Source organism: Oncorhynchus gorbuscha, linkage group LG13 (assembly GCF_021184085.1).
Source record: "Oncorhynchus gorbuscha isolate QuinsamMale2020 ecotype Even-year linkage group LG13, OgorEven_v1.0, whole genome shotgun sequence".
NCBI lineage: Eukaryota > Metazoa > Chordata > Actinopteri > Salmoniformes > Salmonidae > Oncorhynchus > Oncorhynchus gorbuscha.
The window spans coordinates 91,451,806-91,479,191 of NC_060185.1; the positions used below are offsets into that span (position 1 = coordinate 91,451,806).

A 27,386-nucleotide genomic window follows, 5' to 3' on the forward strand; every position below is an offset into this window, starting at 1 on the left:
GTAAAAACTTTATTTTTTTAATAAATGTGGTTTATTGTTTAAGTGTTGATACTACTACAACAAAGATTTTCTAGATTTGACCTATTCCTGACTCTAGCCTCAAACTACATTTTATAATGTGGAATCACTGAAATGTCTGGCAGTCTCCACTCTAAAGAATTGGTAAAACACAATCATTAACATTATACTGTATCGTGTGTGGACCACTGAGAAAATCGTGGAACAAGTCAACTTCGTGGCAGTGCCATGGCGTTATAGCATCAACCAATCATTCACATTTATTTTATAAAGCCCTTTTTACATCAGCAGTTGTCAAAGCGCTCTACAGATACCCAACCTAAAACCCCAAAGAACAAGCAATGCAGAAGCACCGTGACTAGGAAAAACTCCTTAGAAGGCAGGAAGAAACCTAGAGTGGAAGAAACTTAGCATGATTCCAATCTTAAAACATGCTACACACGGCAACCAGACAAATCACACGGCAACCAGACAAATCACACGGCAACCAGACAAATCACACGGCAACCAGACAAATCAAATCAAGAGACTGAAATAAACAAAAAGAGGGATGTTGAAAAAGGAACAAGAAAGAGCGAGATTAAACATGTCCAATAATTTAATAAATTATTAAGAGATACAGGGGGGCTCAGTAGATGTAAACATTTGACATACAAGTATAATACAAAATAAAGACACTTTGCTTCCACTACAATGCACCATAAACGATGACATGAGAAGGAAGAAATAAAAGCATAATAAGAGAGTTAGTGTTTAATGGGTAAATGGTACTACTATATAGACGGGTTAGCTGAAAACGTCATGAAAATGACACGCACGTAGATAAGGCAGAAGTTCGTGTGGCGTTGTGATTCTGAACGGTCAGACCGCTAGCAACAATGACAAGAAGCTGCCATGTGGGGAATCATATGAGGCTGGTTTCAGCTTGTTGCATCTTCCTATTAATAACATGGTGTCGAGACTGATGCCACGTCTTTGCTAAAATGGCTGACATTTGCTATCTAACCAACAACAAGCGCTCATTGTGCAAATCTATTTATGTTTTCAAAGAACATTTGGAGACTAAATATAGTTTTCCCTATAGTTGCTGACACGTCGGTATTGTTGCTAAACAACCAGCCGGTCTATAGAAGCGGTATGTCATGCACCTCCTACCATTCAGACATAAAGGAGGAAACTAAGTTTAAAGTACATTTTAGACTTCCATAAGTGTGATCCTTGAAATAAGGGGAATTATGACCTGTGGTATAGATATGAATTATTTATAGAACTGTTTTTGATTTTGACTATGTTGAAGGGTATCAGATGTATCCCAATGATGTCCTGTCAATAGAAGTGGTGGCATCTTCATCTCATATAACAGAAGACTGTTGTTGTCATCGTTGTCTTGGCAGATGACGACGTGGTCACAAACCATGGCTTGTGCTCAGCATCGACTCATCTCTTTATGTCCCGAATGGCACCCTATTCCCTTTTAAGTGCACTACTTTTGACCAGAGCCCCATGGGACACCGTATGAGCCGTAGTCAAAAGTAAGTGCCCTCGAAAAAGGGAAATAGAGTGCCATTTGGGATGAAATCAAGTGTGTTGCCACCTGAACTGTCCTCGATGGCTACATTAAGACTCAACGTTAAGCTGATTATCCCTCAACATGCCTCCGTTTATTACAACACAAGGTACCTTCGACTTGGCCGTTAACCCCCAGTTTAAAGGGAAAGGCCCAAATCCTACAGTACAGTGGGGGCTCCCTCCTTCCCTCACTGAGACCAATAAACCAACGTCTGATCTCCATTCACATGTAGAACCTTACTATACAGTGTATTAAGATAACATACTTTGAAATGACGACGTTCAACAATAAAGACCTTCAGGCTGGACTCTTGACTGACTGCTGTTGTTGACTCTAAGGTATAGTAGTGTAGATGAATTGCAGTACATGGGGCTCCAGCCCTGATTGGCTCTCTTCCTGTCTCCCTCACTGCAGCAGGGATTCCATCACAGCCTCGGGCTTCGATGATCTTTTCCTGTCAGGAGATAAAGAGGGCAGCATTAACAAATTGCACCCTTTTCCCTATATAGTGCACTACTTTTGACCTGGGCCCATAGAGAATAGGGTGACACTGGGGACACAGATGAGATGATCATGGGGATAATATTCACTGAGTATACAAAACATTAAGAACACCTGCTGTTTACATGACAGACTGACCAGGGGCATCCAGCTGAAAGCTATGATCCTTATTGATGTCACTTGTTAAATCCACTTCAATCCGTGTAGATGAAGGGGAGGAGACAGGTAAAAGAAGGATTTTTAATTCTTCAGACAATTGAGACATGGATGGTGTGTATGTGCCATTCAGAGGGAGAATGGGAAAGACAAAAGATTTAAGTGTCTTTGAACGGGGTATGGTAGTAGGCGCCAGGTGCACAGCTTTGTGTGAGGAACTGCAACGCTACTGGGTTTTTCACATTTAACAGTTTATCAAGAATAGTCCACCACCCAAAGGACATCCAGCCAACTTGACACAACTGTTGGAAGAATTTGGAGTCAACATGGGCCAGCATACCGGTGGAACGCTTTCGACACCTTGTAGAGTCCATGCCCAGAGGAATTGAGTCTGTTCTGAGGGGAGGGGGCAACTCAACATGAGGAATGTGTGTCTAAACGCTGGTTTATACACTCAGTGTATATATTTCTATAGTTCTAGGGAAGTGACATTAAGGTTGACCAGAAAGCAGCATATATCTGATAATAACAACGTGTAGTATTTCTCAGAAGTGCAGAACGCTGTGATAACATTTCCCCCTGGGACGTAACACCTGACAAAGTGATACATTATAGTAAACCATTACTTCAGATAGACTTCATAGTATTCTCTATAATCTGCCATTTATTCAGAAATGAAATATTACTATTGTTGTTATTTTAATCATGTACCGACAGCAGCTGGGAGACAGGCGGTGGTGGTGGTTTACCTTCGTCCAGTCTTGGACCTACTACTCTTGGAGGTCCTGGGCCTCTCCAGCTTCATCAGTGACTGTCTCATACTCTCCTCTGTGTAGGCCAAGTACACATGAGACAGGTCCACCTCAAACGGCTGGGGGGGAGAGGGAGAGAGGAAGGAGGGACAGAGGAAGGAGAGGGACAGGTGAAGGAGAGGGACAGGTGAAGGAGAGGGACAGGTGAAGGAGAGGGACAGGTGAAGGAGAGGGACAGGTGAAGGAGAGGGACAGGTGAAGGAGAGGGACAGGTGAAGGAGAGGGACAGGTGAAAGAGAGGGACAGGTGAAAGAGAGGGACAGGTGAAGGAGAGGGACAGGTGAAGGAGAGGGAGAGGAAGGAGAGGGATAGGTGGAGGAGAAAGAGAATGTGAGGGTAGAATAATATTATCCAGATCCACCATGCTGTGTTTGTCTTGTTATGTAGGTGTGAACTAAGAACTCACATCTTTGTCTTTCTTGTCCGGCACGGGGGTCTGTTTTCTCATGTTGTTACCAGTGTAGGCTACACATTTCTGAGGACCAAAAAGTAACCATGGAAACAATGTCATAAGCATGAAGCAATCACACCAACGTGGCTCTGTACCGTCTATGTTAATGAAAAAACTCCCCTTAGCCTGACTATTCTCAGTTTAAATATTTCACTGTGGCTGATTGCAGAACTCACCAGCTGCCATTCCCCAATGTCCTCATTCCAGTGTACGTAATTCTCAATCATCTCCTGCACCAGACAGGAAGAAGCAGGAACCATATTAGCATCAGTGCTAACTAAATACTCGGACACGCGTGTTCTCAAAACACACACCTACCTGGTATTCCTGTGGGATGAAGTTGTCTATGATGAGCATCTGCAGTCGTAGCTCTCTGCTGAGGTGGCGGATATTCTCCAGCAGGCCCTCGATCTCCCGGTGATGTTCCTGCTGCAGGTCGGCCATCTGACAACACAACAACAAACTCTCAACAACCAACAAAACAACCACTGAACCAATGTTATGTGAACGTTCTGCTGCAGGTCGGCCATCTGACAACACAACAACAAACTCTCAACAACCAACAAAACAACCACTGAACCAATGTTATGTGAACGTTCTGCTGCAGGTCGGCCATCTGACAACACAACAACAATATCTGAATGAACCCAGAACCAATGCTGTGTTAATGAAGTCATGAATCAATGCTGTGTTAATGAAGTCATGAATCAATGCTGTGTTAATAAAGTCATGAATCAATGCTGTGTGTTAATGAAGTCATGAATCAATGCTGTGTGTTAATGAAGTCATGAATCAATGCTGTGTTAATGAAGTCATGAATCAATGATGTGTGTTAATGTTCTGCTCTTGCTGCAGGTCATCAACAACACAATAAGTCCCCAAGTCCTGTGTTTGAACCCACTTGGGATGAATCCTATTCACTATATAGTGCACTAGTTTTCACCAGAGCCCTGTGGGACTTGGATTCTTACCTCTGACTTGGCAGCCATCAGCATGGTCCAGACTTTCTTCAGCTTCTTGGTCTTCCCCTGAGCCTCCTCCTGCAGACTGGTGTACTTCTCCTCAATGTCCAGACGCTCCGCCTGCAAAAAGACAGGGAGTTTGGCATTTCATTTATTTCATCATTAACGGAAAACCTCAACACTTTTGAACCTCATTAATTATCTCCATGTAGATCCTGGTATGGTACTGGAAATAATGAATCTGATGTTAAAAAGTTGTAAAGTGTCCCTTTAACACAGTAGACTGCTCCAGACGGGGTCAACAGTAGACTGCTCCAGACGGGGTCAACAGTAGACTGCTCCAGACGGGGTCAACAGTAGACTGCTCCAGACGGGGTCAACAGTAGACTGCTCCAGACGGGGTCAACAGTAGACTGCTCCAGACGGGGTCAACAGTAGACTGCTCCAGACGGGGTCAACAGTAGACTGCTCCAGACGGGGTCAACAGTAGACTGCTCCAGAGGGAGACAATAGTAGACTGCTCCAGACGGGGTCAACAGTAGACTGCTCCAGAGGGAGACAATAGTAGACTGCTCCAGAGGGAGACAATAGTAGACTGCTCCAGAGGGAGACAATAGTAGACTGCTCCAGAGGGAGACAATAGTAGACTGCTCCAGAGGGAGACAATAGTAGACTTCTCCAGAGGGGGACAATAGTAGACTGCTCCAGAGGGAGACAATAGTAGACTTCTCCAGAGGGGGACAATAGTAGACTGCTCCAGAGGGGGACAATAGTAGACTGCTCCAGAGGGGGACAATAGTAGACTGCTCCAGAGGGGGACAATAGTAGACTGCTCCAGAGGGGGACAATAGTAGACTGCTCCAGAGGGGGACAATAGTAGACTGCTCCAGAGGGGGACAATAGTAGACTGCTCCAGAGGGGGACAATAGTAGACTGCTCCAGACGGGGACAATAGTAGACTGCTCCAGACGGGGACAATAGTAGACTGCTCCAGACGGGGACAATAGTAGACTGCTCCAGACGGGGACAATAGTAGACTGCTCCAGACGGGGACAATAGTAGACTGCTCCAGACGGGGACAATAGTAGACTGCTCCAGACGGGGACAATAGTAGACTGCTCCAGACGGGGACAATAGTAGACTGCTCCAGACGGGGACAATAGTAGACTGCTCCAGACGGGGACAATAGTAGACTGCTCCAGACGGGGACAATAGTAGACTGCTCCAGACGGGGACAATAGTAGACTGCTCCAGACGGGGACAATAGTAGACTGCTCCAGACGGGGACAACAGTAGACTGCTCCAGAGGGGGACAACAGTAGACTGCTCCAGACGGGGACAACAGTAGACTGCTCCAGAGGGAGACAATAGTAGACTGCTCCAGACGGGGACAACAGTAGACTGCTCCAGAGGGAGACAATAGTAGACTGCTCCAGAGGGAGACAATAGTAGACTGCTCCAGACGGGGACAACAGTAGACTGCTCCAGACGGGGTCAATAGTAGACTGCTCCAGACGGGGTCAACAGTAGACTGCTCCAGACGGGGACAATAGTACACGCAGGAAAACAATAATGCCTGAAGGCTTTCCCGCCCTTTGTGGTTTGACGAGAGTAAATTGACGAGTGTGCGTGAAGAAGGAAACGTCTGATGTCATAAACTCTATATCAGGCAATACGCTTCAGGGATTAAATCAAGACTACTGATCCTTCAGTATTGGTCTGTTATTGTCAGTTTGCAACATGTATTATGTTGACAGTGTACATTGTCATTTTGAGACTGAGAAAAGCAAAGCAGGCAACTAGCAAGGTGCTGACTGGTGTGCATTTAAAGCAGAGGTGTTCAAACTTCTTCGACACGGACCCCATTTTTTCCCACCAGAAATTCTGGTGACCCCCACCTCACCCAAAAGTCTGAGGACAACATTCAAATAGGTAAATGGTTTTCACATCAACAAATAATGTTAAAATCATTCAATTAAGAGAACCAATGTATACATTTACAATATTTATAATTATCTTGCACAAAAACATTTGTATATTGTCCCATAAAAGAATGTTTGGCCCTCTGTCCAGTCTTTCTCAGCCTATTGCAGACAGTCGGAGCACTGATTGAGGGATTGTGCGTTCCTGGTGTAACTCAGGCTGTTATTATTGCCATCCTGTACTTGTACCGCAGGTGTGATGTTCGGATGTACCGATCCTGTGCAGGTGTTGTTTACATGGTCTGCCACTCCGAGGACAATCAGCTGTCCGTCCTGTCTCCCTGTAGCGCTGTCGTAGGCGTCTCACAGTACGGACATTGCAATTTATTGCCCTGGCCACATCTGCAGTCCTCATGCCTCCTTGCAGCATGTAAAGGCACGTTCACGAAGAGGAGCAGGGACCCTGGGCATCTTTCTTTTGGAGGTTTTTCAGAGTCAGTAGAAAGGCCTCTTTAGTGTCCCAAGTTTTCATAACTGTGACCTTAATTGAATACCGTCTGTAAGCTGTTAGTGTCTTAACGACCGTTCCACAGGTGCCTGTTCATTAATCTTGAAATCGTTAAATGACTCATTTCGGTAGCCAATATGCTAGGACTGACGATGATGCCATCTCATACCAAAATATAACATCTCCACTTATCACTGATCAACATCCCCTCTCCACTCAGACAGACAGAGGAAGTTTGGTGGTAAGCATTTTGATGCAGAAATGACTGGCATGCTGTCAGAGTTAACCACTGAGGCATATATGCATTACAGCTCTTCAGTTGGCTGAACTAAGACTCAGCCTGGTTACCACCCCCCCCCCTCCCCCTTTCAATGTAGATGCTCTATTTCACTGTGTGCTATAACTCCTCTTCCTCCAGTTCTCTGCCACGCTGCTTTGAGTTGATTGTCCTACATCCATATTGAGATGTACAGTGTTTTCAGACAGTATTCACACCCCTTGACTTGTTGTTGTTGTTGTGTTACAGCCTGAATTTCAAAAGACATCATTCCACTTTGACATTATTGGGTTTTGTGTGTAGACCAGTGACACAAAATGTCAAAGTCATCCATTTTTAAATTCAGGCGGTAACACAACAACATGTGGAATAAAGCCAAGCGGCTGGTAACACTTTCTGAAAGTAATATATTGTGATACAGTGTGTAAGATGGTATACCTCCTTCTCCTCTAGCTCCCTGCGGAGCTGCTCAGCCCTCCTGCGTCTCTCCTCTAACTCATTGTTAGACTCCTGCAGTAGTTTCTCCTGCTCCTCAGCCTTGGCCAGGAGGTCCACCCCTCCTACGATCACCTTCTTCTCCAGGGCTGACAGCTTCTCCAGCAGCAGGTGATGCTCCTGCCTGGGGGAAGGAGGTTAGAGGTCAGTTGATCAGAAAATACCTTCAATAGTCTAGGTGGAGTTTCTGGCATATTTCTTCAACCCTTCTAGGATGTCTCAAATATACAAGAGGGCATCTGAAAGTATCTAGGAGTAGGGGGGGCAAGCATATTTTAAAGCAGTAGATTATTCTTCAACCACGATTTCTGGAAAACTTGGGGAATCTAGGGAATGTTTGTAACCCCAGACTCACTGCGCTTTGAGGAGATCCTTCTCTCTCTTCTCCAGTTCTGCCCTGGCCTTGTTCCTCTCCTCCTCCTCCATGTCCAGCTTGGCTTCTAGCTCCTTCCTCTCCTCCTCGATCTTCGCCTGCATCTCCACCATCTTGTCAGGAGAAACCTTCTTCTTCTTCCCTATAATAATAATAATAATAATAATAATAAATAATAATAATGATCATTTATTTGACTTATAGAGCCATTCCTGAAGTCCACAGCCATCATGGACGTTTCAGAATGACATGTTATTGTTCAGATCCTCCCTACCACTTCAACCCACCCACTAAGGGGAGGGGGAAGTTTTCCCCTAGGTACAGAATGCAGACGTAGGATCAGCTTCCCATCGCCCAATCCCTAACCTTCACGGTTAGAACATGCAAAACTGATCTAAGATCTGCATCTAGGGGAACATCACCCTATACCCAACCCAATCTGATTCGTAGGTTTGTTTAAACAGCACCAGTCTGGTCCCAGATCTGTTTGTGTCGTCTTGCCAACTCCTATGGTCATTGTCACACCGTGCATAAACAGATCTGGGACCAGGCTAAGACAGCACATCATATTACAATGGTCAATTAGTCAAATATTAGATGTAACACACATATAGTCTCTCTCTCCAAGGTGTTAGATAGTAGCTACAGTCTTCTTACAGAGCAGTAAAAACTACATCGGCTGTATGATTCAGCTCCTTGATGTACAGACTGCTGTCTCTTCTTTCTGCAGATACTATCCATTAGATTACGAGCAGGAAGTTAAAAGGTGCTTTTAAAGATATCTGTGCCTGTCTCAAATGGGACCCTAAATCCCTAAATAGTGCACTATGCCTTATGGGCCCTGGTAAAAAAGTAGTGCTCTACATAGGGAATAGGGTGCCATTTGAGAACAGCATCTAGACAGAGTGCAGGCCTCAGGCCTATTCACAAGGCACTCTCTCTCAGAGATATAGACATGGAGACAGTAAGTGATGTAGAAGACCATGACAAAGTGGCAGTACAGTAATATAGAGAGAGAACCTTAAATCATACTGACTGACTGACTGAACCATAGATTTAATTCTGTTGCCGTTTTTTGTTAGCGTTAAAGCTAGTTAGTCAAGTCAATTAAATTCTAACAGTTCGATAAATAAATTTAATTATATAGTTCACTGAAATAAATTGCAAATATAACCTAATATATAATAATAATATATGCCATTTAGCAGACGCTTTTATCCAAAGCGACTTACAGTCATGTGTGCATACATTCTACGTATGGGTGGTCCCGGGGATCGAACCCAGATCTGTCTGACAACCAGGGTAAAGAAGTTGCCTGTGCAGATACAGATCTAGAACCAGACTAGAAACATTGGATGTGTCCTAAACAGCACCCCATTACCTATTTTGTGTCCTACTTTTGACCAGAGTCCTCTATGTATGGAATAAGGTGCAGTGTGGAACAGTCTTCTAGACTCCTCAGAGAGGAGGCACAGACAAACAGACAGACCAAGAGAGAAATAGGACACAGAGAAACAGAAAGACAGACAGACAAACAGACCAAGTGAGAAATAGGAAACAGAGAAACAGAAAGACAGACAGACAGACAAACAGACCAAGTGAGAATAGGAAACAGAGAAACAGAAAGACAGACAGACAAACAGACCAAGAGAGAAATAGGACACAGAGAAACAGAAAGACAGACAGACAAACAGACCAAGTGAGAAATAGGACACAGAGAAACAGAAAGACAGACAAACAGACCAAGTGAGAAATAGGACACAGAGAAAAACAGATAAAAAGAGAGTATGAGAAACAGTTGAAGTCGGAAGTTTACATACACTTAGGATGGAGTCATTAAAACTAGTTTTTCAACCAATCCACACATTTCTTGTTAACAAACTAAAGTTTTGGGAAGTCGGTTAGAACATCTACTTTGTGCATGACACAAGTCATTTTTCCAACAATTGTTTGTTTACAGACTTATCATTCACTGTATCACAATTCCAGTGGGTCAGAAGTTACCATAGACTAAGTTGACTGTGCCTTTAAATAGCATGGAAAATTCCAGAAAATTATGGTCATGGCTTCAGAAGCTTCTGATAGGCTAATTGACATCATTTGAGTCAATTGGAGGTGTACCTGTGGATATATTTCAAAGCCTACATTTAAACTCAGTGCCTCTTTGCTTGACATCATGGGAAAATCTAAAGAAATTAGCCAAGACCTCAGGAAAAAAAATTGTAGACCTCCACAAGGTTCATCCTTGGAAGCAATATCCAAACGCCTGAAGGTACCACGTCCATCTGTACGAACAATAGTGGGCAAGTATAAACCCCATGGGACCACACAGCCGTCATACAGCTCAGGAAGTGTTCTGTCCCCTAGAGATGAACGTACTTCGGTGTGAAAAGTGCAAATCAATCCCAGAACAACAGCGAAGGACCTTGTGAAGATGCTGGAAGAAACAGATACAAAAGTATCTACATCCACAGTAAAAAACAGTCCTATATCGACATCACCTGAAAGGCCACTTAGCAAGGAAGAAGCTACTGCTCCAAAACCGCTATCAAAAAGCCAGACTACGGTTTGCAACTGCACATGGGGACAAAGATCATACTTTTTGGAGAAATGTCCTCTGGTCTGATGAAACAAAAATAGAACTGTTTAGCCATAATGACCATCGTTATGTTTGGAGGAAAAATGGGGAGGCTTGCAAGCCGAAGAATACCATCCCAACCGTGTAGCACGGTGGTGGCAGCATAATGTCGTGGGGGTGCTTTGCTGCAGGAGGGACTGGTGCACTTCACAAAATAGATGGCATCATGGCGCAGGAAAATGATGTGGATATATTAAAGCAACATCTCAAGACATCAGTCAGGAAGTTAAAGCTTGGTCGCAGATGGGTCTTCCAAATGGACAATGACCCCAAGCAAACTTCCAAAGTTGTGTCAAAATGGCTTAAGGACAACAAAGTCAAGGTATTGGAGTGGCCATCACAAAGCCCTGACCTCAATCCAATAGAACATTTGCGGGATGAACTGAAAAAGCGTATGTGAGCAAGGAGGCCTACAAACCTGACTCGGTTACACCAGCTCTGTCAGGAGGGATGGGCCAAAATTCACCCTACTTATTGTGGGGCTACCTGAAAACTTTGACCCAAGTTAAACAATTTAAAGGCAATGCTACCAAATACTAATTGAGTGTATGTAAACTTCTGACCCACTGGGAATGTGATGAAAGAAAATAAAGCTGAAATAAATTATTCTCTCTACTATTATTCTGACATTTCAAATTCTTAAAATAAAATGGTGATCCTAACTGTCCTAAGACAGTGCATTTTTTACTAGGATTAAATGTCAGGAATTGTGAAAAAATGAGTTTAAATGTATTTGGCTAAGGTGTATGTAAACTTCTGACTTCAACTGTTTATATAAGACCGGTAGGGCAGGCAGGGCAGGCAGGCAGGCAGGTAGGTAGTGGAGGTTAACATTAAGAGGGTCCTGAGAGAACTCCAGTCAATACTTTGAGGAGTTAGCCACAGCACCTACAGATCAGGGACAGTTTGTAGGTCTGGGTCTATCAGGCTCCTCAGAGTTGGGAGTGCTGATCTAGGATCAGGCCCCCTTGCCCTATATCATAATGATTTTTATGGACAAAACAGATCCTAGATAAAAGGCAAAACAGATCCTAGATCAGCACTCTCAACTCAGAGATGCTTTGTGAATACAGTCCCTGGAACATATTAACTAGCAGTTGGTGGTAGGGTTGGTAGTGCAGACAGCAAGCTGCTCCCACTCACTAGCCTGAGCCTTGAGTTTCTCCTCAGTGGTCTGTGCCTCTATAGAGGAGTCTGAGCTACTGATGCTGCTGCCACTGCCTGCAACACAGAGTAGAGTAGACACTCAACAGGGACACGTCAAACACAGAGAGAGATGGAGAGAGGGGGGGTGATGGAAGGATGGGGAGAGGGAGGGAGAGAGAAGATAAGGAGAGAGAAAGAGAGGCTCCAAGGACACGCCGACCACAGAGAGAGTGAGAGATGGAGAGCGAGCGAGATGTGGGCAAATGGGGACATTGAGAAAGCACAATAAACCTGGAGAGCAACCAGCCTACAAGCCAATCCTATACAGTTGATATAACCAGCTACATTAAGCAGTGTATGGAGAACGGACACACTAGGGCTGGGCGATATATCAAATTAATTTAAATGTATGTTTTAGTGCGATGTTCCAAATGCCTGTATTGCAAGAATCGAGGTAAAATGTTTGATAAAATCCATTACAGTCAAATGTAGGAACTGGGTCCACAACTACCCTGCTATCTAGATGTGTGAAGGTTGATGTATAACCATGATCCATCATGTATGACATTCCTGGGAGTGTGTCAAATTAAATGTTTTATTACCATATCATTTTTGTATGTTCTCTATAGTTATGTACTTTAAAATGTATCAATTGACCAATTCGGCACATTTGGGTAGACTTGATAGAAAATATTGTGCAGTATTGCAATGTTTCACTGGATCAATCGGAAACTTTGCACACACTGCTGTCATCTAGTGGCCAAAATCTAAATTGTGCCTAGAGTCCTACATTATATTATGGCCTTTCTCTTGGATTTCAAAGCTGATGGAACCAACAAAAATATACAGAAAAAGTATGTTTGTTTTGTTTGTATTATCTTTTACCAGATCTAATGTGTTATATTCTCCTACACTAATTTAACATTTCCACAAACTTTAAAGTGTTTCCTTTCAAATGGTACCAATAATATGTATATCATTGCTTCAGGTCCTGAGCTACAGGCAGTTAGATTTGGGTATGTCATTTTAGGCAAATTTTTAGGCAAATACACTCAGGAAACTGTTGAATGTGAAAAACACAGCAGTGTTGCAGTTCTCAAATCGGTGCGCCTGGCACCTAATATCAAACCCCATTGTCTTGCCTATTCCTCCTCTGAATGGCACACATACACCATCCATGTCTCAATTGTCTGAAGGCATAAAAACATTTCTTTAACCAGTCTCCTCTCCTTCATCGAAGTGGATTTAACAAGTGACATCAATAAGGATCATAGCTTTCACCTGGATTCACCTGGTCTGTCTGTCATGGAAAGAACAGGTGTCCACAGTGTATCTGGTGAAAAAAATATGATTTTTTGGCCATATCGCCCAGCCCTAACACACACACACACACACACACACACACTAATGTAATGTAATGTACAGTGCAGCACCATAATATCCAACATCTAATTTAAAGTGAACAGCACAAAGGTTATACACAGAGCCCAGTGTTTCCTGATCAGGTCACATGACCAAGAAAAACCGTCAACACACTAGTTTTACTATGACAGCAGTGTATTAAAGCCTATCAGGATGTCCCAATAAATATACAAATAATTTGAGAATGGCGTGTGAATGATCATTCTGACTTGAACAGTGCCTTCAGAAAGTATTTAAACCGCTCAACTTTTTCACATTTTGTTGTTACAGCCTGAATTAGTAAGTGGTCTATTTTTTGTGTCACTGACGAACATACAATGCCCCATAATGTCAAAGTGGAATTATAATTAAAGTGAAAAGGAAATGCTGAAATGTCGTGTGGCATAGTATTCAACACATTTGTTATGACAAGCCTAAATAAGTTCAGTAGTAAATATTTAAAAAGTCACATAATAAGTTATTTGGACTCAGTCTGGTTGTAATAATATCGTTTAACATGATGTTTTAATGGCGACCAGATCTCTGTACCCCACACATACAATTATCTGGAAGGTTCCTCAGTCCAGCAGTGAATTTCAAACACAGATTCAACCGCAAAGACCAGTGAGGTTTTCCAATGCCTCACAAACAAAGAGCACCTATTGCTATATACAGACATTGAATATCCCTTTGAACATGGTGAAGTTATTAATTACTATGTGGATGGTGTATCAATACACCCAGTCATTACAAAGATACAAGCGTCCTTCCTAACTCAGTTGCCGGAGAGGAAGGAAACCGCTCAGGGATTTCACCATGAGGCCAATGGTGACTTTAAAAACAGTTACTTTAATGGCTGTGATAGGAGAAAACTGAGGATGGATCAACAACATTGTAGATACTCCATAATATTAACCTATTTGACAGAGTGAAAAGGTAGCATGTACAGAATAATAAAATATTCCAAAACATGCATCGGGGCGGCAGTTAGAGTGTTGGACTAGTAACCGCAAGGTTGCAAGTTCAAACCCCCGAGCTGACAAGGTACAAATCTGTCGTTCTGCCCCCCGAACAGGCAGTTAACCCACTGTTCCTAGGCCGTCATTGAAAATAAGAATTTGTTCTTAACTGACTTGCCTGGTTAAAGAAAGGTAAAATAAATAAAAAATAAAAAAATGTTTGCAACAAGAGAGTAAAATAATACTGCAAAACATTTGGTAAAGCAATTCACTTTTTGTCCTAAATACAAAGTGTTTTGTTTGGGGCAAATCCAATACAACACATTACTGAGTACCACTCTCCATATTTTCAGGCATAGTGCTGGCTGCATCATGTTATGGGTATGCTTGTTATCATTAAGAACTGGGGAGTTTTTCAGGATAATAAATCAACGGAATGGAGTTAAGCACAGGTTAAAATCATAGATGAAAACCTGGTTGTCTGCTTTCCACCAGACACTGGGAGATGAATTCACCTTCCAGCAGGACAATAACCTAAAACACAAGGCCAAATCTACACTGGAGTTGCTTCCCAAGAAGACAGTGGCCAAGTAATAGTTTTGACTTAAATCTGCTTGAAAATCTATGGCAAGACTTGAAAATGGTTGTCTAGCAATAATCGACTTGAAAATTGACAGGTGTGGAAAGCTCTTAGAGGCTTACCCAGAAAAACTCACAGCTGTAATCACTGTCAAAAGGTCTAATATGTATTGACTCAGGGGTGTGAATATTTACGTAAATTAGATAATTCTGTATTTAATTTTCTATAAATTTGCAAGAAATTCTAAAAACATGTTTTCACTGTCATTATGGGATAGTGTGTGTAGATGGGCGAGAGAAAAACATACACTTAATCCATTTTGAATTCAGGCTGTAACACAACAAAATGTGGAATAAGTCAAGGGGTATGAATGCTTTCTGAAGCTGCCGTAGATGTGTACACTTTCACATTTTCTTATCTTTTCCACCTTTTGCCTAACCTAAAAAGCCTTGGGGAACTTCCTAGCTCAGACTACCGAAACCAGTTTAGAGTTTATTAAGCCAGAGTACACACAGAGGCCATGGCTCTCTCTCTCTACATGGCTTCTGGGTACTTTCAGAGCGATTTCCTTCACATGGAGGATGCTGACTCATTTTAGTCATCAGGAAATAAGCCCACACTAATAATCATGTCTAACATCTGACTGACAACTTGTTCACATGAAGGCGGACAAACCTTTGATGATAGCGTCAACAATAAATGGCTAAGATGATTGTGTGTGCAAGAATTCATGCATCAGTTTTTCCCCCCCGTTGTATTAGAGTGCATTAAAGTGCATCTTCCTAATGCAGGGCTGGGAGCAGAGTTGCCATAAATAGACCCAACTCTTCTCTGAAACATTTTCTTTGTATATTAAAGTTTTAAAAAGCATCAGGGGACATGGGGAGCAGTCCTCTGCTACATCCCAAATTGCATCCTATTCCCTATATTAGGGGACAACATTTTATTACACGTCACAGAAGCCTAGTGACCTTCACAGAAGCCTAGTGACCTTCACAGAAGCCTAGTGACCTTCACAGAAGCCTAGTGACCTTCACAGAAGCCTAGTGACCTTCACAGAAGCCTAGTGACCTTCATAAGGAGCCAACAAAGTCCTGTTGGGAGAGAGGAATAACGGGGCCCCTTTACCTCTCCGTTTCCTTCGTCCCTCTCCTCCTTCTCTTCCCTCGTCATCTCCTTCATCCATCTCTTCTGATCCACTGCCCTCTGACCCGGAGATCTCTTCCCCTGGAACAGCAGAACAGAAAACAATTTAGTTACAAACTCTCCTTAAACCCTTAGCGCAGGTTAACTCTCCTTAAACCCTTAGCGCAGGTTAACTCTCCTTAAACCCTTAGCGCAGGTTAACTCTCCTTAAACCCTTAGCGCAGGTTAACTCTCCTTAAACCCTTAGCGCAGGTTAACTCTCCTTAAACCCTTAGCGCAGGTTAACTCTCCTTAAACCCTTAGCGCAGGTTTACTAGAAATAGATTAAGACTAGTCTTGGACTAAAACGATTCTCCATGAAGCATACTTTTCAGTCTAAGACTAGGAAACGTGAAATCAGCCCAAAAAGTCTTTGGATCCAATCCTAACTTGAACACAGAAGTGTGTTTGTCATTTTACAACTCCTGTCCCACATGAAGACAGCATCAATAGAGGACCACTAACTGACCTTCTTGGAGTTTCTTCTTAAGGTCTTCTATCTCCTTCTGGAACTGCCGTAGCAGGGCATCCTTGGGGTCTTCATTGATCCGGGCTTTGTTCTTGATGTTCTTGGCCCGGTTGGCGTAACGCAGCGTGCTGATGGTCTCGTCGTAGTTGTAGTCCGCTGGGCCGATGTTCGCACACTGACCGTGGAGAAGGTTTATGAGAATACGATATTATGATTGATTAAAATCAGACCATTTAGAAAAGAACAGCAAGGAACGAGAGCTTGGTAGACTTAATCATAATAAATGAAATATTTGTATAAACGTATTTGTTAATAGTTTTCCAAATTGGATGCCAGTTGGCATTTGTGTCACTTAATCTGATCTACCCCCAAGTAAGAAGACAGATAAATAAATAACAAAATACACAAAACGCAACAATTTCAACAAGTTAAAGTTCATAAGGATATGAGTCAATTTAAATAAATGAGAACTTGATCTATGGATTTCACATGACTGGGCCTTGGGTGAGCCTGGGAGGACATAAGGTCGGGCCATCCACTGGGGAGCCAGGCCCATCCACTGGGGAGCCAGGCCCATCCACTGGGGAGCCAGGCCCATCCACTGGGGAGCCAGGCCCATCCACTGGGGAGCCAGGCCCATCCACTGGGGAGCCAGGCCCATCCACTGGGGAGCCAGGCCCATCCACTGGGGAGCCAGGCCCATCCACTGGGGAGCCAGGCCCATCCACTGGGGAGCCAGGCCCATCCACTGGGGAGCCAGGCCCATCCACTGGGGAGCCAGGCCCATCCACTGGGGAGCCAGGCCCATCCACTGGGGAGCCAGGCCCATCCACTGGGGAGCCAGGCCCATCCACTGGGGAGCCAGGCCCATCCACTGGGGAGCCAGGCCCATCCACTTGGTAGCCAGGCCCATCCACTAGGGAGCCAGGCCAATCAGAATGAGTTTTTCCCTCATAAAAGGGCTTTATTACAGACAGAAATACAGTTTCATCAGCTGTCCGGGAGGCTGGTCTCAGACATTCCCGCAGGTGAAGAAGCCAGATGGCGTGGATACAAGTGGTCTGCTGTCGTCAGGTCGGTTGGACGTACTGACAAAATCTATCTAAAACGACATTGGAGGGGACTTATGATAGTTAAATTAACATTAAATTATCTGGCAACCGCTCTGGTGGACATTCCTGCAGTCAGCATGCCAATTGCACCCTCCCTCAAAACTTCAAAAATCTGTGGTGTTGAGTAAGTCGCTCTGGATAAGAGCGTCTGCTAAATGACTTAAATGTAAATGTAAATGTGACAAAATTGCACATTTTAGATTAGCCTTTTATTAACCTGAGCACAAGGTGCACATATGTAATGATCATGCTGTTTTAATCAGCTTCTTGATATGCCACACCGGTCAAGTGGATGGATTATCTTGGCAAAGAAGAAATGCTCACTAACTGGGATGTAAACAAATGTGTGCACAAAATCAGAGAAATCAGCTTTTTTGTGCATATGGAACATTTCTGGGATCTATATTTCAGCTCATGAAACCAACACTTTACATGTTGCGTTTATATGTTTGTACCCCTACATATGTAAATATAGTATTGGAACTGACCCTGTATATAACATGCTTACTTATTTACTGTTTATTCTACTGTTACATTGTTAGTGATTACTGCAAATGTTGGGTTTTGAGTTTACAAGAAAAGGCTTTGTTCTTGATGCACTTGTGCATGTGACATTAAAAAGAATGAGTCATTGGCACCAATTAGTGTCAATGGTAGCAACACAGAACAAGAATGAGTAGAACGGGCCGCCACAACCAAGTCAATGATGTAGAAGGGGAGTACTGGGGTGCGTCACCTGAGTGGGTTGATTCACTGATGTGGTCATCCTGTCTGGGTTGGCGCCCCCCCTTGGGTTGTGCCATGGCGGAGATCTTTGTGGGCTATACTCAGCCTTGTCTCAGGATGGTAAGTTGGTGGTTGAAGATATCCCTCTAGTGGTGTGGGGGCTGTGCTTTGGCAAAGTGGGTGGGGTTATATCCTTCCTGTTTGGCCCTGTCCGGGGGTGTCCTCGGATGGTGACACAGTTTCTCCTGACCCCTCCTGTCTCAGCCTCCAGTATTTATGCTGCAGTAGTTTATGTGTTGGGGGGCTAGGGTCAGTTTGTTATATCTGGAGTACTTCTCCTGTCCTATTCGGTGTCCTGTGTGAATTTAAGTGTGCTTTCTCTAATTCTCTCTTTTCTCTCTCTCGGAGGACCTGAGCCCTAGGACCATGCCCCAGGACTACCTGACATGATGACTCCTTGCTGTCCCCAGTCCACCTGGCCGTGCTGCTGCTCCAGTTTCAACTGTTCTGCCTTATTATTATTCGACCATGCTGGTCATTTATGAACATTTGAACATCTTGGCCATGTTCTGTTATAATCTCCACCCGGCACAGTCAGAAGAGGACTGGCCACCCCACATAGCCTGGTTCCTCTTAGGTTTCTTCCTAGGTTTTGGCCTTTCTAGGGAGTTTGTCCTAGCCACCGTGCTTCTACACCTGCATTGCTTGCTGTTTGGGGTTTTAGGCTGGGTTTCTGTACAGCACTTTGAGATATCAGCTGATGTACGAAGGGCTATATAAATACATTTGATTTGATACTGGCAGCCATTTTGTGTGTACCCATAGCATTAAAGCAGCAGGAAATAAAAGCAGGAAGTGTTGTTAGTTACCATCATGGTCTTGGAGTTTCCCCCCCAGTGAGTCCTGCAGCAGGCGGGTGAGTTTGGAGTTCCTGTAGGGGACGTGGGTGCTCTTCCCGTCCACCAGGGCTGAGATGACGTTACCCAGCGTGGACAGAGACAGGTTGATCTTAGTGGCCTCTTTCAGCCGCTGGCCAGTCGCTCCCGTCTTCCCCTGGCGCTCAGAACCCTGGGGGGGGGGGAGAAAGAGAGAGAACAGTGTGGGGGGGGGGTTAACTGATGATTATATATTTTCTGTCTGTTTGCCATGTGTGGGCCACATGCCTTAAAGCCACAGAAACATTTCCATTCCACAATAACATGTTGAATCTGAGAAGAACTCGCTCAACAGGGCTTACTGACTTCACCTAGCGGCCTTTAAACATTGATAATTGGACAACAACAAAAAAAAATCCTAAAAATCCTATATTGGAATTAAAATGATAAATTCCCATTGCAGAGACTAAGAAAACCATAGCCAGAGAAATGCATGATGGTAATCTATACAGATTTGGTTCTTAAATCTCAAAAAACAGATACCAAGTTACCAAAATGTGCCTACTCCTTCAAAGCATCAAGTTCACTCTCTGAGAGATTCAATCGGTTTGATATCTGTTGAGGTAAATTATATCTTTATTCTATTTCACAGTAAACGTTGATGTGACTTCCTTACCGCCAGATCCACTAAGTGGAGTTTTCCCATGCGTACGTGCTGGTCCCCATCCACACCCTTCTCGCTGCACTCGATGGTGATGGTGAAGATGGCATGAGAGCGAGAGCTGTGTTCATTCATGTTGGTGGAGCCAACCGAGCCTGGGTAGGATAAAGCATAACACATTCAGAAACAGAAAACTCAAAAGACTGTATTTTTCTTGGTTCACTTCATAATAACTTGGTTACACGTCATAGTATCTTCCATGAGTGTGATAGTAACCTGTATTTAACCAGGACAATGTATTGATTTATTTCACCTTTATTTAACCAGGTATGCTAGTTGAGAACAATTTCTCATTTGCAACTGCAACCTAGCCAAGATAAAGCAAAGCAGTTCGACAAATACAACAGAGTTACACATGGAGTAAACAAAACATAGTCAATAATACAGTAGAACAAAAGAAAACAAAAAGTCTATATACAGTGTGTGCAAATGAGGTGAGATTAGGGAGTTAAGGCAATAAATAGGCCACGGTGGTGAAGTAATTACTACTTGCACATTCATCTTCTGCAAATCTACCATTCCAGTGTTTAATCGCTATATTGTGATACTGGGGTGCAAAGGAGCAAGATAAATAAATAAATACTGTATGGGGATGAGGTAGGTAGATAGATGGGCTGTTTACAGATGGGCTATGTACAGGTGCAGTGATCTGTGAGCTGCTCTGACAGCTGGTGCTTAAAGCTAGTGAGGGAGATAAGAGTCTCCAGCTTCAGTGATTTTTGCAGTTTGTTCCAGTCATTGGCAGCAGAGAACTGGAAGGAAAGATGGCCGAAGGAGGAATTGGCTTTGGGGGTGACAAGTGAGATATACCTGGTGGAGCGCATGCTGCTATGGTGACCAGTGAGCTGAGGCGGGGCTTTACCTAGCAGAGACTTGTAGATAACCTGTAGCCAGTGGGTTTTGCGACGAGTATGAAGCGAGGGCCAACCAACGAGAGCGTACAGGTCGCAATGGTGGGTAGTGTATGGGGCTTTGGTGACAAAACGGATGGCACTGTGATAGACTGCATCCAGTTTGTTGAGTAGAGTGTTGGATGGTCAGTTTTACAAGGGTATGTTTAGCAGCATGACTGAAGGATGCTTTGTTGCGATATAGGAAGCCAATTCTAGATTTCATTTTGGATTAAATGCTTAATGTGAGTCTGGAAGAAGAGTTTACAGTCTAAACAGAAACCCAGGTATTTGTAGTTGTCCACGTATTCTAAGTCAGAGGCGTCCAGAGTAGTGATGCTGGACGGGCGGGCAGTGATCGATTGAATAGCATTCATTTAGTTTTACTTGCATTTAAGAGCAGTTGGAGGCCACGGAAGGAGAGTTGTATGGCATTGAAGCTCGTCTGGAGGTTTGTTAACACAGTGTCCAAAGAAGTGCCAGAAGTATACAGAATGGTGTTGTCTGCGTAGAGGTGGATCAGAGAATCACCAGCAGCATGAGCGACATCATTGATGTATACAGAGAAGAGAGTCGGTCCAAGAATTGAACCCTGTGGCACCTCCATAGACTGCCAGAGATCCGGACAAAAGGCCCTCTGATTTGACACATTGAGTATCAGAGTAGAGTAGTTGGTAAACCAGGCGAGGTAATCATTTGAGAAACCAAGGCTGTCGGGTCTGCCAATAAGAATGTGGTGATTGACAGAGTCGAAAGCCTTGGCCAGGTCAGTGAATACGGCTGCACAGTATTGTCTCTTATCGATGCCGGTTATGATGTCGTTTAGAACCTTGAGCGTGGCTGAGGTGCACCCATGACCAGCTCTGAAACCAGATTGCATAGCGGAGAAGGTATGGTGGGATTCGAAATGGTCGGTAATCTGTTTGTTAACTTGGCTTTCGAAGACCTTAGAAAGACAGGGTAGGATAGATCTGTAGCAGTTTGGGTCTAGAGTGTCTCCGCCTTTGAAGAGGGGGATGACTGCGGCAGCTTTCCAATCTTTGAGAATCTCAGACGATACGAAAGAGAGGTTGAACAGGCTAGTATAATAGGGGTTGCAACAATTTTGGCAGATCATTTTAGAAAGAGAGGGTCCAGATTGCTGTGCCAGGGTAGGGGTAGCCAGGTGGAAAGCATGGCCAGACGTAGAGAAATGCTTATTGAAATTCTCAATTATAGTGGATTTATCGGTGGTGACAGTGTTTCCTAGCCTCAGAGCAGTGGGCAGCTGGGAGGAGGTGCTCTTATTCTCCATGGACTTTACAGTGTCCCAAATCTTTTTTGAGTTTGTACTACAGGTTGCAAATTTCTGTTTGAAAAAGCTAGCCTTAGCTTTCCTAACTGCCTGTGTATATTGGTTCCTAACTTCCCTGAAAAGTTGCATATCACGGGGGCTATTCGATGCTAATGCAGAACGCCACAGCATGTTTTTGTGCTGGTCAAGGGCAGTCAGGTCTGGAGTGAACCAAGGACTATATATATTCCAGGTTCTACATTTTTTGAATGGAGCATGCTTGTTTAAGATTGTGAAGAAGGCACTTTTAAAGAATAACCAGGCATCCTCTACTGAAGGGATGAGGTCAATGTCATTCCAGAATACCCCGGCCAGGTCGATTAGAAAGGCCTGCTCGCAGAAGTGTTTCAGGGATCGTTTGACAGTGATGAGGGTTGTTTGTTTGATCGCAGACCCATTACGGATGCAGGCAATGATCGCAGAGATCTTGATTGAAAACAGCAGAAGTGTATTTGGAGGGCAAGTTAGTTAGGATGATATCTATGAGGGTGCCGTGTTTACTGATTTGGGGTTGATAATTTGTGTGAGATTGAGGGCATCAATCTTAGATTGTAGGATGGCCGGGGTGTTAAGCATGTCCCAGTTTAGGTCACCTAGTAGCACGAGCTCTGAAGAAAGATGGGGGCAATCAAATCACTTTCTTTTTTTAACCTTTATTTAACTAGGAAAGTTAGTTAAGAACAAATTCTTATTTTCAATGACGGCCTAGGAACAGTGGGTTAACTGCCTTGTTCAGAGGCAGAATGACATGTAAAAAGAATATCTTGTCAGCTAGGGGATTTGATCTTGCAACCTTTCGGTTACTAGTCAACATGCTCTAACCACTAGGCTACCTGCCGCCCGACATATGGTGTCGAGGACACAGCTGGGGGCAGAGGGTGGTCTACAGCAAGCGACAACGGTGAGAGACTTGTTTCTGGAAAGTTTCATTTTTTAGAAGTAGAAGCTCGAATTGTTTGGGTACAGACCTGGATAGTAAGACAGAACCCTTCAGGTTTGAAACCTATTTTGTGAGGGGGGGGGTCTGGCAAATGGTATATACTGTACGATCATGAATTCTAATGCTTAGAACTCTTATAAATGTTTTTGTGTGAATCTTTACGGTTCTTGTGCCCCATTGTCATAATCCTGTCCATGTCATCAGCGTTGTTCACCACATAACCAGACAGGTCCTTGATGTAAACACCCACATCTGGCCTCTCCTTCACCTGGTGGTCACACAAACACAAACCCATGATATGAGTTAGGAGCCGGCAATACTCTCGAATTCCTCTTATACATTCACATCTTAAATTCCCTCCTGGTAAGCAACAACGTTATCATGCTCATGTGTATTAGAAACTAAGAAGTGAATTATGAGAGGTTTAATCATCTATAGTTCCCTTAACAGAGAACATCCCAGTCATGTGCTATGTCCTGTTGTCTCCTTTCAGGAACCAATGACATTGATGTGCTATTGAGAAACCAATGGAGATTAGTTATGATAAGGAAATCACCTTCAATTCCCTTTCTGGGCCCCTAATATTGTGTAATGTCCCATTCTGTGCTTCTAGGCACCGACAACGTTATCATACTCATCTTTATCATTTGGTCACTGTGGTCTTATCTACAAATCTACAAAGCCACCGTGCTTCTACACCTGCGTTGCTTGCTGTTTGGGGTTTTAGGCTGGGTTTCTGTATAGCACTTTGAGATATCAGCTGATGTAAAAAAGGATTTATAAATTTGATTTGAAATCAAACCAATAAGCTACTACCTATGAAGCTAGCACTAATGGTTTTTAAAATATATATTATTGTATGGTTAATCTAATTAATGGGATAATGTTCTTCATATCTACAGCTGCTTCTTGCTAAATTAATGGGATGGTTTTTCTGAGAAGCATATCATCATATCATATGAAACATCTATAACCTCTAGCCTCTGCATCTGGTCCTTCCCCAGCAGGTCCCTCACTTCTTCATTGTAAATCTCCAGATAAGACACGCGAACTAAGAACCTGCGGATGAGAGGTAAGATACTTATTTCAAATCAACCTCAAACTGAGAGACTGTCAGCGGCAAGCATGTCAAAAACAGCGCCTGTCTTTTTTTCGTGTAGGCCTAAGCCTCTTCTGACTCCAAGTGTTGTGTGATTGAGGCCTTTTGCTCTCCTAGGGGCTGAAGATAATAAGTCAAGTCATAGCATGTTGCATCAAACAATTGCCTGGCAATGAACCAGTTCGATTGTTTTGCCTGTTTGTGTTAATGCCCTTACCGGGTGTCGCCCTCTGCTTTGGCGATGTGGCCGAACACATGAGCGAAGGAGTTGGGGATTATTCCTCGGAGCTCTGGCACTGCCCTCACACCCTCCATGGTGAACGTCTTTCCTGTCCCTGTCTGTCCGTACGCGAAGATGGTCCCTGGAGAAAACACAGGCTCAGTACTAAAACATTAAGAGGTGGTTTATCCAGGCAGATGGAGCCTTGTCCTGTACTAAAAAAAACACGTTAAATGGAGAATTTCTACTACGCTTAATCTGTGTCCGCAAACCGCCCTTGATAGAGAGTCTCATCCCATGCTTTTATTACAAGCAGGCTTGACTACTGTAATGCTCTCCTGTCTGGTCTACCCAAGACAGCCATTGGTCAACTGCAAAACCTACAGAATGCTGCAGGTACTGACCAAGACCAGATGTAGAGCACACATTACACCGGTTTTAAGGCCTCTGCACTAGTTGCGTGTGAGTTTAAGAATACATTTTAAGATTATCCTATTGGTTTTTAAAATCAAGCCACAATTGTGCACCCCAATACATGTCAGACATGCTTTTAAGTTACGTACTGTTAGGCTCTATTACTAGAGTCAGAACTCTACGGACACTGTGAAAGCTCAAACCAAGTTTATTCTTCCCAGAGGGTGAATACAGCCGCATTAGACAAAGACATGTTCCACCCGTGGTAGTATACATACCCCACTTTGGGTGGAGTCTCCTCATCGCTAAACATTGCATCATTATTGCTAGTCAGGGAGCTGAGTGATATGGGCCTTAAGCGGTTCCTCCCCTTATCAATACTGCCACAGGTAACCATTTCCCCTGCACTCAGCCCCTCCCAAACTTCATTATGGCACCCCTCATGGTCTCTTTTATAACTAATGATTCATTATAGTTAAAGCTCAGAAATCCAAACCTTTCAGTACCACTAGGTTCCTCAGGTCCTCTGGCCTTTTAATTATCTCAAAGCCTAGGATCAAGAGGCATGGAGAGGCAGCCTTTAGTTAATATGCCCCCAGCATCTGGAACAGCCTGCCAGAAAACCTGAGGGGGACCAAGAGGCATGGAGAGGCAGCCTTTAGTTAATATGCCCCCAGCATCTGGAACAGCCTGCCAGAAAACCTGAGGGGGACCAAGAGGCAGCCTTTAGTTATTATGCCCCCAGCCCTTTGTCAGAGAACCTGAGGGGGACCGAGAGGCAGCCTTTAGTTACCATGCCCCCAGCCCTCTGTAATAGCCTGCCAGAGAACCTGAGGGGGGGGCTTAAACTGTGGACACATTTAAAAGAGATCTTAAAAGACATATTTTTACCTTTGCTTTTCCTGTTTCAGTTTGTGTCAAACTTGTGTTTGTTTTGTAGTAAACATTTCATATTTTCCCCCTGTAAAGCACATTGCACTGCATGTTTGAAATGTGATGTAGGAATAAAGCTTGATTTGATTTGAACAAATGCAATTGTGTAGTTCTGAATGGTGTGTCAGCAACAGTGATCATTTCAAATCCTCTCTCCACTTACCATTGTAACCCTCCAATACCGAGTCTATGATGGGTCGGGCTGTCAGATTGTAAACGTCCAGCTGTTTGCTGTCTGGTCCGAACACCGTGTCAAATGTGAAGGTTTTGGGGGGTTCGTGGTTGGTCTCTAATTTGTTGACGGTTATGGTCCCTCGGTTCTCATCCACACTGACCGCCTGCTTGTGGCCCATACTTCTCTCCTTCTGGTTCAGCGGGCGACATCGCACAACCACTTTGACGTTGTCCATGACCTCCGGCTTGTCAGATTTGTCCATTTTATTGCTCTGCAAGGGAGGGGAGATAACTATTCGTGATGCCAGCCACCTAGTAGCGACATGACTCCCGAGCCGATGCCTCATGTAAATGCAATATGAAAACATCGCTCATAGCTAACGTTAATAATCTCACCACAGCAAAGAGAGACAAACTGGCTGGCTGGCTATAATGAATCCGGTTAGCAAACGAACATTACCGTACAGCTAACGCTAGTTAAGATAGTTATATAGCTAATTCATTGTCAAGATAGTTGAAAGAGCTAACTGCTAGTTCACTGTAAGGCCAATACTCGAGGGCACGTAGCTAATCTGTAATATATTGCAAACTCTCGCTGTTGCCAAGCAAGCTAGCTAATGTTAGCATGTTTACTAACCAGCTGCTGCATTTTTATGCACAACGAATAAAACTTAGTTAACACAGTAACTTGGCTAACATCATGCCCTTGCTGTATCCTGGTTGTACTGTATATGGCTGCATATCTATCAAATATAATGACACCGTCTAAAATAGGTTGAAAATAGCATTAGCTAGCTCGCTAAACTAACGCTAGCGACGTATCATTCGGGTGAAGGGAGGAACACCTCTGAAAAACAGCGGAATACAAAAGGGCCCACTTACCGGCATTTTAAGACTTTAGTTTTGATGTTTAAAATTACATGAGCCAATAGCAAACGCTTTTGGATGCTTTGATGGTAGTGTTTATCTTACAAAAAAAATGATTTAGATGCCAACGCAGTGCCTAGTTCATCAGTGGCCCATTTCCTCCGATGCTGATAAAATTGTCAAGCTTGATCGAATTGAGTCTGCGGCGGCGCAGTAGACTGGTGGGGAGGGGTAGTGTACAGTACATTAGAGGTGGCATGGCCATAGGTGGAGGTGAAAGGACTATCTCACTATGTTGGCTTTAATGAACAACAATAATGTTTGTTGAAAAACGGGATGATATAGAGTAAAATCGAAAACAGAATAAAGGATCATGATCCATGCAACAGCCAATAAAATGAGTCTTTTAGCTACACCGTGTCATACATGATTTATTTTCAGCACTCACAAAGTAAAGAGCAGAGAAGTAGAATTTGTTAGAGGACACCTGTGCATGTTTTCTGAAGTCTTCAAAGTGCAGGACAGGACACATAGGTGTGCAGTTATTTAGCAAAATCAGGTTGAGAATGTAACAAACGCATGCTATAGTTGACAGAAGCATTGTTTACCACTATATGATCATCACTTTTGCATACATTTTGCCTCTGGTTAGAGGGCTG

General features: G+C 43.7%; 1 protein-coding gene across 1 annotated transcript; it reads right to left on the reverse strand.

Moving 5' to 3' along the window:
• Positions 1–232: 232 nt before the first annotated feature.
• Positions 233–26,938, reverse strand: LOC123993693 (kinesin-like protein KIF3A). Its single transcript, XM_046296098.1, is given in 18 exon segments — positions 233–2,042; positions 2,995–3,116; positions 3,464–3,532; positions 3,685–3,738; positions 3,827–3,952; positions 4,480–4,590; positions 7,616–7,796; positions 8,028–8,187; positions 15,898–15,996; positions 16,424–16,598; positions 19,131–19,154; positions 19,156–19,329; positions 19,813–19,952; positions 23,183–23,288; positions 23,995–24,079; positions 24,337–24,481; positions 25,850–26,132; positions 26,743–26,938. Coding segments are annotated over 18 exon segments (2,109 nt in total). The 5' UTR covers positions 26,749–26,938; the 3' UTR covers positions 233–1,993.
• Positions 26,939–27,386: the final 448 nt, after the last annotated feature.